This window comes from Pangasianodon hypophthalmus, chromosome 10, assembly GCF_027358585.1.
Source record: "Pangasianodon hypophthalmus isolate fPanHyp1 chromosome 10, fPanHyp1.pri, whole genome shotgun sequence".
NCBI classification, from domain to species: Eukaryota; Metazoa; Chordata; class Actinopteri; order Siluriformes; family Pangasiidae; genus Pangasianodon; species Pangasianodon hypophthalmus.
The window spans coordinates 24,946,658-24,963,015 of NC_069719.1; the positions used below are offsets into that span (position 1 = coordinate 24,946,658).

Here is a 16,358-nt window from a genome sequence, read left to right on the forward strand (position 1 = left end):
CCCTAATGAAGTGACAATAGCCCATCTGTTACTACGCACAACCTACAAGCATACAGTGGCCAATAACTTCAAAACACATTAACAAGCCAAAAACACAACAGCGAAACCATAATTAAAATTCAGGACCACAACAGGAAACAGAACATACAACAAAACCTATATCACAACAGCAAATTTGAACCCCCAACCCTAGTGGTGTAAGGCAAGCGTGCTAACCACTAAGCCACTATGCGCCCAAAAAACTCCAACAACAAAACCAAAAACACAAAAGAAACCAGAAAATGCAACAAAACCAAAAACACAACAGTAAGTTTGGAAACAACACAGCAAAAATGCAACAACAAAACCAAAAACAACAGCAAAAAGAAAATGCAACAACAACAACAAAAAAAAAAAAAACACAAGAGCAAAAAAGAAAGCTCCCTGACAAAACCAAAAGCACAACAGAAACCAGAAAATGTAACAATAAAAGCTAAATCACAACTGCAAATTTGGAAAAACAACAGCAAATATGCAACAACAAAACCAAAAATGCAACAGCAAAACAGAAAACACAAGAGTAAATTTGGAAACAAGACAGCAAAAATGCAACAACAAAAACAAAAACACAAGAGTACATTTGGAAACAAGAGAGAAAAACCAAAAACGCAACAGAAATCAGAAAATGCAACAACAAAACCTAAAACACAGCAGCAAAAACGCAATAACAAAACCAAAAACAACAAAACAGAAAACACAAAAGCTAATTAGGAAACACATCAACATTAACTCAATATGGCAATGGTACGGCAATCATTTTCAGCACAGCAATCTCACTGACATGGTTGTGTGTGTGTGTGTGTGTGTGTGTGTGTGTGGCTTGTACAGGTTTTTCAGCACCACTGCTAATGATCAATTCAAATATCAGGTCAGTGGTCGCTTTTCACTGAAGTCACTAAAAGTCAGTAACTGTATACCTACTTTCAGTATGAGGAAGCTGCCCCCGAGGCACAGGTTTCATTTCATTGCAGGGTGTGAGGGACACCGCTCATAGCATCGAACCCATCCTAGGATTGCAATTTTCTACTAGACCTTACTTATAGGCAGTAAAAAATGCAATATTTTCCAATAACAGCAATTCCTTCCATGAAACAGGTCAGTCCCTGTTATCACTTTCACTGTAACAGCTATAAACAGTTGTTCCCTCACCAGCATCACTGTTATCTATCTGTTGAAATTAATAACACAGAAAACTTGACAGAGCAGTGGAACTACATAGTGTCGCTTAGGGAATACGGACTCATGATTTTTAAAATAGAGATGCAAAAAATGCACTTTGCTATCAAGGTTTATGTACCAGGCGGTTGCACCTTTTGTACCCCTTGTGGTATGAAAAGAATAAAAACTGCAATTTACTAAACTACGTGGACTAAATTAGGTATCTAATGTCAGAAGTTTACAATTAAGCTGTGATCATGAAACGCACATATCTGTCTGTGGTGGAAAAATGCAAAAATAAAAATGCATCAGAGGAGAAATGAACCAAAAATACCAGTAAGAAATGAATGTTAGCTAATGCTAATTAATGTTAACATGGCACCTTTTGTTTAAACCAACCCTTTTTTCATAAATAGTGATCAAAAATATTGAAAAATGTGACTGAAAGATGTTTCTTGTTGCCCAGGTGTGCCGTTAGATTGATTGTTCAAACAATTATTTGCTCTGAATGTCTACTCTTGGTTGGATCCCTGAGTTCCGCCTGTTAAAAAGGATAAACCAACATGAAGACCAGAGAGCTGTCTATGTGAGAAAAGCAAGCCACTTTGAAGCTGAGAAAAGAGGAAAAATCGATCATAGTCACTGCACAAGCATTGGGCATAGCCAATACAACAATTCGGAATGTCCTGAAAAAGAAATAAACCACTGGTGTACTAACAACCAGACAATAGATCGGCCAAGGAAAACAACAGCAGGTGATGACAGAAACATTGTGACACCTGTGAAGAAAAACCCAAAAACAACAGTCAGTGATGTCACCAAAAACCTCCACAGGGCAGGGACGAAGGTATCACAATCCACTGTTCAAAGAAGTCTTCGAGAGCAGAAATATAGAGGCCATAATTGGAAGACCAGATTGGGTTTCACAAAGAAATAGACAGATGAGCCACAAAAGTCCTGGAACCGAGATTAACCTCTACCAAAGTGATGGAAAGCCCAAAGTGTGGAGAAAGAAAGGATCTGCGTAAGCTCATCAGTCAAGCATGGTGGAGGCAGTGTCATGGCTAGGGCTTGCATGGCTGCTTCTGGATCAGGCTCACTAATCTTTATTGATGACGGAACTAATGATGGTAGCAGCTGAATGAATTCAGAAGTCTACAGAAACATTCTGTCTGCCAATGTACAGAGAAATGAATTCAATCTAACTGGGAGGAACTTCATCATACAGCAAAACAATGTCCCAAAATACACAACAACACAACAAAGGACTTCATCAGGGGGGAAAAGTGGAAGATTTTAGACTGACCAAGTCAATCACCAAACCATAACCCAGCAGCACTGAGTATGCATTTCACCTCCTGAAGAGAAGACTGAAGGGAGAAACCCCTGAAAAACAAACAACAACTGAAAGAAGGTGCGACACAAGCCTGGGAAAGCATCACAAAAGAAGAATGCAATGATTTGGTGATGGCAGTAAGTCACGTTGCTTTATCTGTTCCAATACTTTTGCTCACGCCAAAGGTGCCATGTTCTACGTTTTTAACTCATCTAGACGTAAATATCAGGAAATGAAAGCTGAAATGAAATTCTGATCGGTCATCTCATATTCATGTTTTGATCTCAAACCCAAATGTCTTATGACCGCAAATTTTTGTAGTTTTTATTCAGTTGTTTTTATTTTTTTGTTCTGTTTTTTTTTCCCATCATCCAAGATGAATTCTGTTCATTCTGGGGATGCAAAAGGGATGCAAAAATTACTAATATAATAATAATAATAATAACAACAACAACAACAACCAAACAACAGCCAAACAACAACAAACAAACAAACAACAAACAAACAAACAACAAACAAACAAATAAATAAACAAACAAACAGCCCTGCTCAGAGCTAAAATGATATAATTGTAGAAAATTAATCAACACAATCAGGAGCAAGAATTCAAACAGTGATAATCAAGAATTTAAAGGAATTTAAATGTAAATGCACTGATTTATTTCCGGTTTCCGTTTGGGCTACAGGTGCTGCAGTTCCCCTATAACTGGTGCCTAGCAACGGCAGTGTGTCCTTAGCAACCCAAACAGGAGCTTCAGCGGTGTTATGGTGTTTAGAGAAGCAAATTTATTACCCAGCCACTGATAAGTTTCATTCTAGCGGTTTTGCTCGGCATTCGACGTCTACAAACATGAGAACTTTTGATGGAACGAAAACAAAGCTGAAGACGGAAGGATTTACGGTGAAATCAACTATGAAGAACTCGGTGGTAAGTTCTGCTCTATGCTAGCAGGCTAGCAGGCTAGCTGTGGATTAGCACAATATCAAAACAAACAGACATTTAAAAAAAAAAAAAAAAAAAAGGTGGTCCATACATTACAGCCTAAAAAATATGAAAAAAAAGTCTTTACTGTATGGCTTTAAAGTAATTTAGTTGTGACTTTCGTCTTTTCTGCTTTAAAAACTAACAAAAGCAATAAAAAAAAGTTCAATATGACTAACTGCCTAATGGCGTTATATTTAAAAGCAACAGTAATATAATATAATATAATAAAATATAATATAATATAACAAGTAACTTACTGTTACACGACTGTTATAAAACACAAATGAAAAGAAAAATAAAATAAAAAAACCTTTGTAAATCACTTAATCACTATATATTGTAAATGTGTTTACATGTGACAGGGTTGCCAGGTCTTCATTAGAATGAAAACACGCAAAACTTAAAAAAATCCTCCTTCCCTTCCACATCCTAGAAACACTGCCTCATTAAAATGTACTATATGTTTTTTTTTTTTCAGTATATAACAGTACATTGAGGAATGATCATCATCATGATGATGGAATTTCGAAGCAGTTTATAGGGTGTGGAAGGGGGATTTTTAAATTTTTTTGGGGGGAAGTTTAGTGGACAGGACTGTTGCCTTGCACCTCCGGGGTTCGAATCCCGACACCGGCCTGTGTGCCAGAGTTTGCATGTTCTCTCTGTGCTTCGGGGGTTTCCTCCGGGTACTCCGGGTTTCCTCCCCTAGTCCAAAGACATGTGTTGTAGCCTGATTGGTATTTCCAAATTGTCCGGAGTGTGTTAGAGTGTGCGATTGTTCCCCTTCCCTGTGCCCTGAGTTCCCTGGGATAGGCTCCAGACTCCCTGCGACCCTGTGTAGGAAAAGCGGTACAGAAAATGGATTTATGGATTGACTAATATGAATCATTTAGGGAAACACTGCTTCATTATAATGTGCTATATGTTGTTTTTTTCAGCATATTATTCAATATATTGGGCAATGATCATCATGATGAAGTAATGATGGTAGAAGGTTTTTTTTTTTTAGTTATGGGAAGTTTTCAGACCTGACAACCCTGTCAAATGAACACACATTTACACACATATTTAAATAAAGAGCATTTTATAAGAATGAATGCACAAGACACATAAATAAGGTATTAATTTGTACACAGTGAATGTTGAGGTGACCGTGTGTACATGCTCAGAAGTTTACATATGTATTCAAGCTGTGTTTGTGATGATCTTGGTATGAGCCTGGTATAGGATTTGGATATAAGTAAATAATTTGTTTTGAGTCTGTGTTTAATTCATTTAAGTTCTAATGAATGCAGCCTTCAACTCCAAAATGTTCAATCAGCAGTGATTTATACTTGCAAGGGGAAAACACTAAGGTACTGAATAACGTGTATTGATAGACTTCTATTGTAGGCTCTAATAGAGGTGCGTTTACTTTTGGAGGTCAGGTAAGTAATACTATAATAGTTATGGAAATAAGTGTGGCCATGCTTGTTGATTATTTTCCAATAACAGCACATAAAGTATTTTATTCTTCGTATATCACAGCCAGAGATTTGCCAAAGACTCGTCATTTTAATTTATTAATAAACACATTGTGCTTTTTAACCATCTATCAGTTAGATTTAATGTTGTGGTATGTTTGTGACAACAAGTCACGTACATTATAATAGCAATAAACAGTCGTTCCCTGATCAGCCTCGCTTTTTTTCTCTCCCTGCAGTTCATAAGACTTAATAAGCAGCTTCTTGTGTTACTGAGAAAATCATCTGTCCATAATTCTCCTTCCATTAATATTAAATAAACATCTTGATTGTGTTACAGAAAGTTCCACAGCGATTATACATCGTTGTTGTTGTTGTTTATCAAATAACATGGTGTTCCCTTTCGCCATTTATTATTAGTCAGGTTTTGTGTATACAGTTGAGGCCAAAAGTTAACAACTCCACACATTTCATGTTACCATACATATCTTTTGGCAAGTCAATTAGGATTTATTTCAGCTTAAATTCACTATATCAGATTCCAGTGGGTTAGATGTTTACATACGCCAAGTTGACTGTCTCTTTAAACTCCAGAAAGTGATGTAATGACTTTCACAAGCTTCTGATTGGCCAAATGTCATAATTAGGGGTTAATTGGGAATGCACCTGTGGCTATAAAAGGGCCTACCCTTAGAGTCAGTACCTTTTTGCCATTGATACCATGGGAAAATCCAAGCAGCTCAGCCAAGACCTCAAAATTGTGGCCCTCTACAAGTCTCATTCCTCCTTAGGAGCAATTTCCAAACAACTGAAGGTACCACAAGTATCTGTACAAACAACTATATGCAAATATAAAAATCTTGGGACCGCACAGACACTGCATTCTTCAGGAAAGAGCCATGAATTAGCTCCCATCTTTGAATGAACTTTGGTCCTAAAGGTTCAACTGAATTTCAACAACAAAGTGAAATGAAAAACTGGTGAAGGAGTTGGAGGCATCAGGTACCAAAAGTATGTGAATCCACCATAAAGAGAGTCCTATATCATCATCGCCTGAAAAGCTCTCACACAAGGGAGAAGCCTGTACTCCAAGACCGGCATAAGAAAAGTCAGACTGAAGTTTACAGGTGATCAGCAGCTTTTTGGAGGAGTGTTTGGTCAGATGAGACAAACTGAACTGTTGAACTCTTTGGCTGTAATGATCAGCATAATGTATGGCAGAAAAAGGGTGAGGCTTTTAATCTGAAGAACACCATCCCTGTTGTGAAGCACGGGGGTGGCAGCATCATGTTGTGGGGGAGTTTTGCTGGAAAAGGGACTGATGCACTTCAGAAAATAGATGGCATCATGAGGAAGGAGGATTATCTAGAAATACCTCAAGACATCACCCAGAAAGTTAAAATGTTCTAAAGGTCAAAAGACATTGTCTAAAGGACAGTGATCCTAAGCATACCTCCAAAATTATAACAAAATTGCTTTAAGATAATAAAGTGAAAGTATTGGAGCGGCCATCACAAAGCCCTGATCTGAATCCCATAGAAAATTTCTGGACTAAACTGAAAAAGTGTTTCTGAGCAAGGAGGCCCACAAACCTGAGTGAGTTACACCAGTTCTGTCAGGAGGAAATTTCCAGAAAAATATTATGAGAAGGTTGTGGATGGTTTCCACAAGTGTCTGTCAATTACCACCAAATACTAACAAAGTGTATGTAAACTTTTGTCCCACTTCTGAAAATCTGATATAGTAAATAAAAACTGAAATAAATCTGTCTCTTTGGTATTATTTTGAAATTATGTCTTATGTAAAAAAAAAAAAAAAAAAATTGACTTAAGACAGGAAGTGAGGGCGTTTGTGGTAGCCGTACCATCGCACACAAATCTTAGTGAGTCTTTCTTTCTTTCTGAAATTTGGGCTAGTACACCAGCCACTTTACCGTGTGTGTGTGTGTGTGTGTGTGTGTGTGTGTGTGTGTGTGCTGATGAAGACAGATGATCAGTCTGTAATAGATACGAGAGCATGCCAGTTTAACGTGGCACTCCCATTGATCTGTTCAGTACAGCTCTGTGGTTTTTAGGCCAGAAAGTTGACTCTAGTTTAGGTGGAGGGAGTTTAATGTGCAGTCATAAACCCCATAATGACGGAGGAGATTAGAGAGTATAAGTGAATCTGAGGATGGAGAGAAATCGTTCTTTAGAGAGGAAAGATCTAATAGACTGAGCTGAAGATAAATAGGCTGCCCTGACTGGGACCCACGCGCCGAAGGCATGTTATGCTAGTGAGGCTATTTAAATTTTATTAGCCTACGTTCTGCGGGGTAGAACTGCTGGACACAAACACAATTCTAGGATGGTGATGGTGTGTAGCCGTGCATTTGGGATCCGTATCTGTCAGAGAGCCCCAAATGCTGTTATATTTAGTTAGTGTATGTTGATGTTCATTATAAAGAACAGCAGTTTAAAAACAAAACAAAACAAAAAAAAAACAGCATTATAAAAACACAATGTGTTAATAGTGTTATTACTGATGGTGCCATATGTGTGTGTGTGTGTGTGTGTGTGTGTGTCCAGTGGACAGGAAGTGCAAAACACTTTAACAAATCACGACGACAAATCAAAAACACAATTGCAAAACCCTGTACTGTAACAGCAAATAAGAAACATAACAGTAAATAAAAAAACACAAAAGTAAAATCAAACGCACAACAGAAAATCTGAAACGCAACAGTAATTAAAAACCATAACAGTAAATAAATAAAAAAAAAACAGCAAATCAAAAATGCAACAGTAAAATCAAATGCACAATAGAAAATCTGAAACACAACGGCAAATCAAAAAACACAACAGTAAATAAAAACACAAAAGGATGTTAATGTTAAAAGGAGATCAGGGGGTTATTCCACAAAGCAAGCTAACTCGCTAAACCAGGTTTATTTCAACAAGCCCGGCTAATTTCCGTCAATTTTGGTTCCACAAACGAAGCTAACAGTAAGCCCCGCTGAGTTACTATGGCAACAGGTTAGTTTTGAACGTGTCTGGTTAGTTTTGAAGCTTATTTTCGCTTGATGAATTCTACTGGCCGAGCTTTGCGCTTTTGTAGTCCCGCTGGGCGGAAACAATACTCGGGAAAAATCATTCCACCGTAGTGCACACTGACAAAAGGGAATATGTGGTCTGTCAGGTTTAAGAGAAAATATTATGTAGAGTTTACTTAAAATACTTAGTTTTTCATCAAAATGTGATCTCATTGCTTATAGTAAATTTAATTTCAACAAATATCAAATATCAAGTCTACTAGTTTGAGTTATGTAGCGTGAATGTGAGGTAGCATTAACACAATCCAGTTACAACTAGTGTTAAATTAACTTGAGCCAATTATGTGTGGCACAGTAGTGTAGTGGGCTGCGAAAACAGCTCCAGGGCCTCGGTTCGATCCTGAGCTCGAGGGAAGGGGGGGGTGTTGGATTTTTATTCCAGCGCTTTGAAAATACACAATCATGATCCTGTTGGCTGCGACTTAATACACTCATACAGAACCAATGTAGACATCTGAGTCAAGTAAATTCAATGAACTTTTCCTTTCAGTGTTCCTCAGTGGCTTTCAATATTCCTTAGTTATGCAACTTTGTCATATTCTACTATTTTGTAGATCAAGTTTGTATTAATCATGTTAATTTGGACTATAGAACCCATTTAAATGGTCTTTTATATTATTTGATTATTTGTTTTAATTATAGGTTCTTGCGCATTTATTCTGTTGTATATTTTCTGACAAGCTGCTTCTTGAGCTTTGCTAATTGCCGAGTTGCTGCTTTTATTTGGAATAATGTTTTTATACTTGTATGTAGAATTATAAGTCTTGCTTGATTGGAATGAAAACCTGCACCCACACTGGCCCTTTGTGAATAAGATTGGACACCGCTGGTCTAGACTGACTTGTTACGCTAAGTCAAGCGAGGATATTTCATATAAGCCCTGCTTTTATTAGCTCGCTTCGTGGAATACCCCCCAGAAGCACAAGCGCAAACGAGAAGCACAACAGTAACTAAAAAAAACCACAAAAGCAAATGAGAAACACAGCAGTAAATAAAAACTCTGTAGAAAATAAAAACACAACAGTAAATAAAAACAGCAAATAAAAACTCTGTAAAAAATTAAAACACAACAGCAAATCAGGAATGTAACAGCAAAACCTAAAACACAACAGCAATATTTAGCTGAGAGCAGCGATTGACGGGCCCAAGCACCAAGCGTGCATCAGTGTCTGCTTTTATTCATACTTACTTTCATCAATTTCATCAATAGCGTTCCTCACAGTATGCGACACAACCTGCATTAAAACGTTGTTGATGATCGCTCTCTTCCTCTGGACCGGGCATGTAGTTCGGATGAATGATAACCACATACCTAAGATGTGTTTCTACATTCAGCTGGAACACGGTGCTCCATCTCTCGGTGGTCAGTGCAAGTGTTAAAAAGAAGTGCTGAAGACAACCTCCGGAACTGAAAACTACTCGTGTGATGTTTGTGGCCGTATGTGCGCGTCATGGATCGGTCTGTACTCGCATAGACAAACTCACCTGTGACGAGATCCGTTGTGTCGACGGCTGACATACAAACGTACAGTGGGGTCCAAAAGTCCCACTGAAAATCTGGGATATTTTTTATTTAAAACTGGAAATAAACAGAAAGTTTGTTATACTCAAACAAAAAAGAAAGAAATTCAATATTCTATTCAGTATTCAAGCTGCTGCAATATTTCTAGGTCACTATTTAAATGTAAGCAAATTTGTGATATTGACCACGTTAACTGCTTTGTACAAAAGGTCAGATTTTCCAAGCAAGTGTTCAGACGACACGCTGATGGATTTGATCCAACACGGATCATCGGGTTTTACACAAACTTGTGGAGTCTGTGCAAAAAGGGGACATAGCAAATACTAAGAAATTCTGAAACTTGTAAATATTTGTAAGATTCTGTTTTTCACTCAAGTTGTTGCTGATAATATTATTTGTAACGACAGCCTTTGTGTTAAATTGAAAAAGAATGCCAAACAGAAGCGTTTTCACTAGCGCTCTCAGACTTTTGGACCTCACTGTATGATGTTATTTTAGAAATGCTCTTGCCTATGCACAGCATTAATATGAATATGTGAATGCTGAAATAGTGCCTGAAGGAAGCCAGGTTATTCAGGGGAAAGATTTACTCCTCACTATAGTAACAAGTAGTTTCACATTAAATCATTTCCCCTAGACTTACTAGAAAACCTACAAAGTGCAATCCTTCATTTTTTCAGTTCATGTTGACGTTTTTTCCGAATTTGCTCTTGCGGTTTTTGTTTTGTTTTTGTTTCCCGTTTACTGTTGCGTTTTTGGCTTGTTAATGTGTTATGGGCCGCTTATGGGCCATAGCGCTCTCTCTCTCTCTCTCTCTCTCTCTCTCTCTCTCTCTCTCTCTCTCTCTCTCTGTGTGTGTGTGTGTGTGTGTGTGTGTGTGTGTGTGTGTGTGTGTGTGTGTGTGTACCATGCAGTCACCACACTGATGATCTCTAAAATTAACTAATTAATTATACACAGTCTCCCACATCAGCCCATGCGTGTAGTTGAGCTAAGGGAAGCTTGTGTTCAAACTCTTAGATGCAGGATATGCTGTGTGTGTGTGTGTGTGTGTGTGTGTGTGTGTGTGCGCGCTTGTGACTCATGGAATATTTTAAGCGTCAGAGTGACAGATTTTGTGTGTTTGTGTATATGCATAAAAACAGGGTCTCAGCTGGGACAGGAATTTAGTAGTAAATACAAAAAAAATAATTAAAGGTACATCCTTAAAGATGGCAGACTTCTTCCTGACCTAAAAAAAAAAAAAAAAATGGAATTTTTTTTTTTAAAATAAATTAAAATTTTCTTTATACAAAGCGGACATCGGAGGAGACAGCATCTATAAATTAGCAGTTTTTTTTAATGGATAAAGTTATGAATTATCTTAAAGTGAGCTGTAATTGGAGCATTCGAGTGTTCGGTCATCTAATCTCTCAAACCCCGGCCACGTTTCCTTTCCAGAAGGGCACAATGTATAACCAAAAACACTGGCATTATTTTAATAATTTAACAACTCAAAACAGAATTAAAAGTGTAATAAAATAACCTACATCCTGTACGCTCATTACGATTTCTTGACCTTGATTTAGTATCCTGTGGCTTCATTAAGTGCACAATATGAAAATATAAAATGCAAAATAATAGGATGCACTGGATCAACTACATCTGAATAATATGGGTAGAAGCCATATTGTTAAATTAAACCAAATATACAGTGATTAATGTGAATACAATCAGGACTGTTCAGGCAGTATAATGGCAATATACTCGAATCTTAGTAGAAGTTTATTTAAAAATGGTCTCATTGTAACGGTACATCTGCATATTTGCATACTTTTTAAAGGCAGTGTTCTAGACATTTACATTACATTTATATTTGCAGCATTTATCAGATGACTTTATCTAGAGAGACTTGCAGAAATGCTCTGTAGTCTCTATCAAAGCATATCCTTATGTTGGTTAACTAGGTCAGGGACTAAGAATACCATCTAGTTATTGGTGGAGTTTAGAACAACAAGAAAGAAAACACACAAAATGAAGAGGTGAAGAAGTAGGTGTTTAGACTTCATTTTCAGACCACCAGTGACTCAGCTGTTCAGACTGCCAGGGGGAGTTCATTCCACCACCTGGGTACCAAGACAGAGAAGAGTCTTGATGCCTGTATTCTCTGCAGCCTGAGGGATGATGAGTCCAGTCACACTGCCAGAGCGAGGCGTGATAAATGTCTTAACATCGGTGCGCACAGGTCCATTTTCGAATTTTGTATATAAGCATCAGTTTATTAAATTTGATGCAGTTGGCTAAAGGAAGCCAGTGGAGGAAACACAGAAATGGACTGATGTTGGAGAACTTGGGGAGCTTGAAAATAGCCTTGCAGCTGCATTCTGGATCAGTTGCAGGGGTCTGGTGGTACGCAAGGGCAGACCTGCCAGGAGCAAGTTACAGTAGTAGGGGACCTAACAAGCACCTGAGTGGCCCCTGTGGATAGACATGGCCGGATTCCCCTGATGTTGTAAAGGAGATACCTGCATGACCGAGTCAGGTTAGAGATATGAGACAAGAATTATAGTTGGTTGTCCAGAAATACCCCAAAGCTGCATGCACTTTCACATGGTGTGATCTGAGTGTTGTCAAGGGAGACCACAAGATCTTGACATGGGGACACACACATAAATATACAGCAGCTCAGTCTTACTGGGATTTAGTTTCAGCTGGTGAGCTGCCATCGCTGACGAGATGCCAGAGATGCTGAGTGCTGAGGTTCATGAGTGCTGAGGTCTGAGGGAAGAGAGGCTCAGGTGAGTGACCTCAGCATAGCAGTGGTATGAAAACTCTTGTAAGGGTATGACCTCACTGAGAGAGTGGGGATATAGAGGGAGGACAGAAGAGGAACCAGCACTAAGCCTTGGGACTCCAGTGGAGATGATGTGTATCCCCTCCATGTCACCTGATATGACTACCTCTCTAGGTAAGTACAAAGCATGGCCATGCTGTGCCATGAATTCCAAGACTCATGAGGATAGACTGGAAAGTCTTGTGTTTGAACGTTTCGAAGACTTCTGAAAGGTCAAAGAGGTCAAGAAGGATGAAGGCTTATAGACACTTCAGAGACGTGACCTACCTACAGGTAATTTACATAATATCAATAGCACACTCAGAAAAGTGCGTAAACCATTTCCGAATACACAATGCGTAGATATTGATGTAACTTTTGGACTTCACCAACTCCAAAATCACTAACTCTGGGTACGGCCTCTAAAATTGCTGGTAATTTCATTACAAGGCCGTAAGCCCTGCACTTGCTGCACCAGCTGTTTGGAAGAAACGACAGGGGCGAGTTTCGCTCCAGAGATAAACTGGAGCCTAATTTATAGAGCAGGAAGAGAATCACAGCACAGAAAGGCAATAAAACAAAGTGAAGGGCTTTTACAATAACTAAGTGATAGCAGAAACACTAGAGGCACCGTAGTTCCATTAGAGCTTTCTCTGCCTCTGACTAAATGGCCAGAAAAAAATGTGGTGAAAGCGGTGAACTTTTCACTTTTCAGCATCCTAATGGACTTTCTAATGGGCTGAAAATCTGGGCAGTGGATTTGTTTGTATCACAAACAAAACAATACATAGCAGCTGGTGTAGATAATTGTGATCTAATTTATGAATGTTTCACAGTGTAACAATTAGAACAATAGGTTGATGGTGCTGCGTGACTCACCAATACTCACAATAATCACACAAAAGCCCAGGTGTACGGCCCCTACTGGGGATTTATCTCCTTTCTGCTGCCTATAGACTGTCCATAAAGCAAGAGCTACAGAAAGATAGAAATCGAGGTCATGAAATCATAATGTGTGCACAGGAAATAGGTCCTCGAGATAAACAATACTATTAATTAATTAATGGTATCAAATGTATTTAATATGGTATAAGTGTAATCTAACTCTTCGTGACTTGCTGTTAAAGGAAAATAATCAACTTCAGAGTGGTAACAGTAACTCCACTTTGCATAGGGCTGCATCACATCACACTGCTGTTGATTATTTTCCTATAATGAAAATAATATATAGTCATTATATACCACTGCATAAGGTCTCCTACAATATAAAACTTTTCACTGTAAATTTACAGTAAAACACTGGCAGCTGAGTTGCCAGCCACTTACATTTTATATTTTTTACAGGACTACTACTGTAATCAGCATTTACACTATAGTACTGTTATTACCAAATACAGTATCCTACTGTAATATCACATAATTTTACAGTATTAAACTGTGTTGTTTACATCAATATATTGTATTTTTACAGGGGAATACTGTAACTACTGCTTTTCTTACTGTACTGCTAGATTGATTATTTAATTATTTGTCATTATATAATTAAAATATCATAAGTTTGTTCGTTTTCGTAACAGTAGTGGCAATAGGAAATGGAAAACAATGTACTTGGAGTTTTAAAATGTTTTTTTTTTTTTTTTTTTTTTTTTTTTTTTTTAGAAAAGAACAGAAAATTGCACATGTTTTTTGAACATGTAAGCTGAAATGTCAGCTGTAATTTTTTTTTATTAAAAAAAACATTTGAAGTCCAATTAACAGTTAACAATTAATAGTTAACAATGATTATGTTACTTGTGAAATTGAGCATATTGGTCTTATGTTAGCACTGGATCTTCTTCAGATTATTCAGATGTCAGATATTACCGAAACCTTTACCAGAGCAGGGTGTACGCAAGATTTATGGTAACTTTTGCCGCATAACGTGAAGTATCGAAGTTACTGGATGAAGAGTTGAGAACAGAGTGAACTGTTTGCTCGGGACTAAGCAAAAGTGCAAACCATTTCCCAAGGTCAAACCATTCGTGGAAACAAAGTAGAAACTCGAATGAAAAGCTCTAAAAATGATTGCCCTACCATATCAGTACTCAGACGAACAATTATTTATCATCTTCTCACGCTCCAAAGTCCATTGATCCTCGTCACAGGCACAAACGTTAGATTATTCAGACGAAAAATTATTTCTCCGTCTTCTCACACAGCGCCGTCCATTTATCCATTTATTTGCGTCACAGGCAAACCAACGCTTGAAAAGCAAACCGAAGCTCCCAAAAGCTTAAAAACTACACACAAATTCACACATCACCGGCTTATCTTATAAACACGAATAATTAATTCTGGGTTTTGTTCATAAAAGTCCCACAGACAAATCAAGTTTGGCTGCAGTACAGGCACAAACATCTCTTCCCATCATCACATCAAACCATGAGGAGTAGACATAAAACACTTAACGCGTTGGGAGAGAAGTTAAAATGTATTTGGTAGACACAGAAACTTCTAGAACTTGAAATGAGCACGAAAAAAATCAATCCCAGAATGCAGTGTCTCTGCAGTATGATACTGTATTAGGAATGAAGCAGGCTGAAAACAGAAAACTGCTGTATATTTACAGCCATTCTGTAAAAGATACAGTATGTTACTGTAAAATCCTGTTAGAAATCACCTGTAAATTTACAGTAAAGGGTTACAGAAGTAATTGTGGCCAAGGGTTTCTACTATGTGTGAAAACGGTATTCGTCAGAGCTCAGAAAAGAACCCAGAGCTAAAGCACTTATGGTCACTCACATGCTCTTGGTTCACTGCAAAAGCATGACAGCTACCTGCAACTCAGACCCCTTTAATGGGGGAAAAAAACATGGTGGATCTGTGAATGACAAGGAATATGGCAAGAATAGCCAGTTCAGTGTCTTATTGCGATATAGTTTGACATTTTTCCAAGCTTGCTGACATGAATGCAGACTTGTAAGGATTTGTACATGACAACTTGTTTGAAGAAATAGTTATGGATAGGGTGATGGGCGGGATTAGTGTTCCTAGGTTCTCTTACTGCGAATTCATATAAAAGCCTCAAAAGCTTTCTTGTCTATTGTACGTTTGTGACAATTCTTTGAGGAGAATATCCAACGTGCCTAATTTATATTGCTTTAACAAACTTACCGAAAATCTACATCAAGAAACGACTATCTAAGGCTAGATCTTACTTAAGTCTACGTCACGTTCTTACTTAAGAGCTGCCTATAATGGATGCGTTTAGCTAACTTTGTTCGACTTTATTTACGATGTCGTGTTCGTACAACATTATGTCTTGAACATGCTCACAAATAAGAAAGCTGAAAGCATCAAGAGACTTGTATGCCTTTAGGTTCTCTCTTGTATAAACACTCGAAGTTTCTGTGATTTGTGTATAATTGTCTAGCCATTGTAGACTAGGCCTCCGCTTAGCATCATTTAGCCACTGATAAGGCACCAAGCCATAAAGATCTTCTAGAGTTACACCATTTAAAAGTGTTAGATTAGCCAAATAGCGCTCCCTGTCTTTTAGTGGTAATGATAAGTGGATAACCAATCCAATTCCTAAATAAAATTGTTAGATTCTTCAGTCAGATTATGGACAAGTAGCATACATGGGTCTCTTTGCAATTTTTATTTTTAATTTTTTTTTAAACAAACACCAAAGTGGTCCATATGCTTAGTGACTAAAAGGAGAACCTACTGCCCTTATATATTCCTGTAACACTTCGGAAACTAAACGCGTCATACAGCTGAACTCCTCGCATTACAAATGTGCATTCTGACTAAACACCTTTTCAGGTTCATGGACAAGCAGAGTTCTTAAGCAGTTTCTGAGTGCACTTCACCTTCACATTCTCACAGTCATGGTTTTGGGAGACAGGCTGATTTTACTGGAGCTGCACTTCACCCGATAAGCCTGCTTGTACCACAGCACAGTTGAATT

At 37.9% G+C, this 16,358-nt stretch overlaps 1 protein-coding gene across 1 annotated transcript in view; it reads left to right on the forward strand.

Annotated features, from left to right (window-relative positions):
• Positions 1-3,228: 3,228 nt before the first annotated feature.
• Positions 3,229-16,358, forward strand: part of pacrg (PARK2 co-regulated) — a 140,219-nt gene continuing 127,089 nt past the window's right edge. The window contains exon 1 of the mRNA XM_026926144.3: positions 3,229-3,461. Coding sequence (XP_026781945.1) covers positions 3,384-3,461 — 78 coding nt within the window. The 5' untranslated portion in view covers positions 3,229-3,383. The remainder of the gene's footprint in view (positions 3,462-16,358) is intronic.